General features: G+C 37.2%; 1 protein-coding gene across 1 annotated transcript; it reads right to left on the bottom strand.

The window, feature by feature from the left end:
- Positions 1-2937: 2937 nt before the first annotated feature.
- On the bottom strand, positions 2938-3888 carry LOC137744711 (dof zinc finger protein DOF3.5-like). The gene has a single exon (XM_068484498.2). The coding sequence runs from the start codon at positions 3886-3888 to the stop codon at positions 2938-2940; it is 951 nt and encodes a 316-aa protein (XP_068340599.2).
- Positions 3889-4228: the final 340 nt, after the last annotated feature.

The raw sequence follows: 4228 nt of genomic DNA, 5'->3' as shown, positions 1-4228 counted from the left end.
CTAAAAATTAAATGGAAGTAAAGTATAAATTAAAATGAGAAACAAAATGTAATCACCTCATGATGTAATCAAGATTACAAACGTTTCACAAAAGTAAATTCTAGGCCGATCGGCTAAGCTACATAATTAAATGTAATTGACTGAAAATGTAAAGAAATCAGTTAAAATCTAGCAAGATTCAGTCCATGAAGGGAAAGATAATGCTAAAGGAGTCTACTGAGATCATTGGTGTCTGATTGGACTTAGTACAAAACATGTTTCTCATAGAGGAAATTAGTGTGGTTGGAATTGTACATCAACTAAATCATACCACGAGGTGGCAGAGTTGTGAAAGTTTTATATCTCAGGGATCGTAAGCAGTATTTTCTTTGAAGAAAAGCTTTGAGATTGTAGTTGAAGAGCTAAGAGAGTTTTTACTAAAGAGCAACTAGGTTTGTGCTGAAAAGCAGTTGGGTTAATTGAATAATTACTCAAAGTTTTTGTTTAATCGTAGAGATTGAACTTGACGAAGGTCTTGACCTTGAAGACCTTAGGCTCTATTTATAGGGAAGGAGAATGAGCAACCTCGATCATATCATTGAGCTAAAGTAAAGGTAGACTGCACATTTAGCATTGACAGTGACTATAATTTTTGGTAGGTGGCCTTCAACTGTGTCTTGAGACGGTTAGCACGATCACAGTAATGACATCAGTGTGTCAGATTACATGTGCATAGGCATTTAAGGGGGCAAGATATTCTCGAGCTTTGGTTGCCTATGTGGCAGATGTGCTTCAGATAGGAACCCATCCAAGCCCTTACACGGGCTAAAGTGAAATGAATTTGTCATCTAAGCCCCAATTTTAGGCTTCAAAGTTAGTGGGCCGGAGTTGTGTGACTTTGCGTAAATAAAAATAAATAAGTACTATAGTATGCCTTATTTCATTTATGGCCCAAACACCATCTCTTTAGCCCACCACTACCATGGTCATCATCGTTGTCACCACCATCATTGCCATAGGCATCATCACCACCCCACTCCCTCTCCCCGCCACCCCCACCCACCCCACACTACCTTGACTACTACCACCTTCCTATGACCGTCACCATGGTACCATTTTCACCATCGTGTCACGATCATCACCACCATACCACAACCTCTGATGACCACTTTTTTATTGTCGTTGTTACCACCAGCATGACTATCACTGACACCACATTCATTATGATTGCCACCTCTACCACCATCATTACCACAACATCACTACCAACCCATCCCAACACCACACCGCCACCACTATTTTCACCCATACTATTAACGTTGCCACCAAATACGCCACCATTACTACCACCATATTGCCAAAAATACCACATGGGCAAATCCACCACCTTATACAACCACTTTGTCATGATCATAATAATCATTTCAAATAATGAGAAAAAAATTAAAAATAACAATACTTAATTAATAAATTGATCAATAAAAAGTTCATGACAATTCACATAACTCTATTAAAATTTATGATAAAAGTCTCACAAACTCTATTAAAAGTCATGTATAATTCGATCAAAATCCACATAGAGTCCATGAAAGTCAAGTAAACTCCTTTAAAATCCAATGTATTCATAACCTTATGAAAATTCATCAAACTATATATCCAATACACCCCCTTAAATTTGATTTTCTGGAAATATCATATTAGCTCTTAAGCAGTTTTTTATTACCGTTGACATTATCAATGAAGAAAAATCATATTTGAACGTGTACTTCTCATTGGCGATTTCATAATGTTGCAAGATAGATTTGGGGAGCACTAATCTTCATATTACAAGTCAATATATGATTTGATCAAACTTTGCAGGCACTGTATACTAGATTTTTGTCGGTTGGAAGAAGGTTATGGAAGTCAGTTAATTCTTGGATCATGGGAGCTTCTGGGATCATGTGTTGCACTAAATTTCATGTAATCCTCAAAAATATTTAACTAACTTGGCAACCTCCCCTAGTAAACCACTATTACACACATCAATACATATGAGATTATTAGGGACTCATTCCAATTGTCAATCCTCTGAAATTTTCAAACTTGCGCATGCAGCATGGGGTTTCATGGCTACCCAGAACATGCTTTCAATAAATTTGAAAGTTTCGTATGTATTTTTTTCTTTTTAATTCGAATGACGGTTATAAACGGCACAAGAGTGACTACTTTTCCCTTCAAAAGAGGAAGAGACACCACTTGGAACATGTCAACCTACAGTCCTACATGCAGTTTGACCAAGTAATAATTTTCATTATCGTAGGGCTTTGGCACTAATAATTTTCCTCGTCGGAAATTGATCGAGTAGTTGAACTTTAGTGAGTAGGGGAACAATTAAGCCACAGAAGCTTCTGTGGGAGCTTCTAAATAATAGAAAGGTCTACTAACTTACAAATTAAAGAAACTTCTATACAGGAGATTCATTTGCGCAATGCATGAATTTTGAAAAGATATCCTAGAGTAACTAAGAAATTCTAGCTAGCTACAAAATAATCCTCTCTTAAACTGATAAGATAACATTGAGAAATACCTTTCGTTAGATTAGTTGAATACTCTGCATTACATATGTGCTTCACTCACTAAAATGGAAATTGAAATTGTTGATTGCGTTTTAATTAAATGAAGGGAAATTGGTTGAAATGATGAAAATGCAAATCTCAATTGATGAAATGATTTGGTAATATGTTGTCGTTATTTTATTTCAACGGAGTTTTAAAATCCGAATATCAGCTAATTTTTCTTGAATGAAACGCTTATAATTAGTACATACTACCACAAAACTGAAGTAAAATGATCATATTTATATTTATGGATTATTCATGGTGTGATTCTTAATTTCCAATCTATTCTATACATAAGTAATCATATTCATAGTATATTAAAACAAAATGAAAACAATGAACAACATTTCTTCTCTCATCATGTACTCCTGGAGAAAGTTTCGTTACATGGCAGATCAAACGGGCTCCAACCATCCATTAACAAGTTGGGATTATGAAGTTCATGTCCTAGTATCGATGTGCCAGCTTGCATTGTATGACTACCACTATCCATCATTTGCGAAGTAGTAGACCACAATGCCTCTTGGCCTGGCAATAGGGGCAACCCAAAATCGCTTGCATATTGTACTACTTCACTTGTGTGTTGATGATGATGCTTCTCTGGATGATGAATTAATGGGTCTAATCCACCAAAGTACATACGGTCATTGGTGCTACAATTTTCAGTGGACAAGTGATCATGAGATAGAGTGTGAAATCCAAGCGACCCAACAAGACCATTTTGATGATAATGATTATCCATTAACTGAGTACTAGTATTGTCTGAGCTTGCATTGTTCATGTTTAATTCCATGCTCGAAAAATCTAAAGTTGCCGGGTTGAATTCGCTTGGAAATTTTGGTAGTTGATGATCAGATTCAGTAGTACTATCTGAATTATCGGGCTTCTGCTTCAAGAAATTTGCATAAACAAGTGCAAGATCAATATGTGACCCATCTTGAGTCACTGAGGGACTTGTGGAATCACCCAATACGTTGGTGCCATAGGAATTATGAGCACCCTCATAAGTACTGGCCCTACTCTTCTTTGTGTTGTGATGCGCGTGACCTTCTGTAGTGCTGGTGGTGGTGGCGGATAGCCTTAAAGACTTGGACCCTCTTCTATTCCTGCGGCAGCCACCTCCGACAGGGACGTTCCTGAGGGACCCTCCTTTGGTCCAGTACCTTCTACAGCCCTTGCAAAAGTACCTTGGCTGAGTTAAACTATAGTTGTTGTAGTAACAAAATTTGGTGTTGGAACAACCACACCGGGGACAATTGGGAAATGTGTGATGATGATCATCGTTTGGTTTCCATCCTGCTCTCTCCATCACCAATGACCCAATTCTTCTTAGGCTTCATCAAAATTTCCAACACTCCCTCTTCCTTTCAGAGTTGGAGAGAGAGAGAGAGGGAGAGAGAGAAGGCTCAGTTGGGTTGCATGTAAATGAAATAGTATAGTCTATATGCTTATATGGGGTAAAATAATTATAATTAAGAAAGCAGTAGTGTGGAGTACACAACCCCATGCACATTGCACACTAGTACGTAGTGTGTTGAGAGATTTTCTCACATTGATAATGTAAACTCTGATTTTTCAATATATAATTATGGTCTTCAACGATTGCTAATTGATTTTGGTTCAAGGTACATTTTTAGTTCTATCAGGAT

Source organism: Pyrus communis, chromosome 12 (genome assembly GCF_041283825.1).
Source record: "Pyrus communis isolate YQ-2024b chromosome 12, ASM4128382v1, whole genome shotgun sequence".
NCBI classification, from domain to species: Eukaryota; Viridiplantae; Streptophyta; class Magnoliopsida; order Rosales; family Rosaceae; genus Pyrus; species Pyrus communis.
This window is presented reverse-complemented; position numbering and strand designations above follow the sequence as displayed.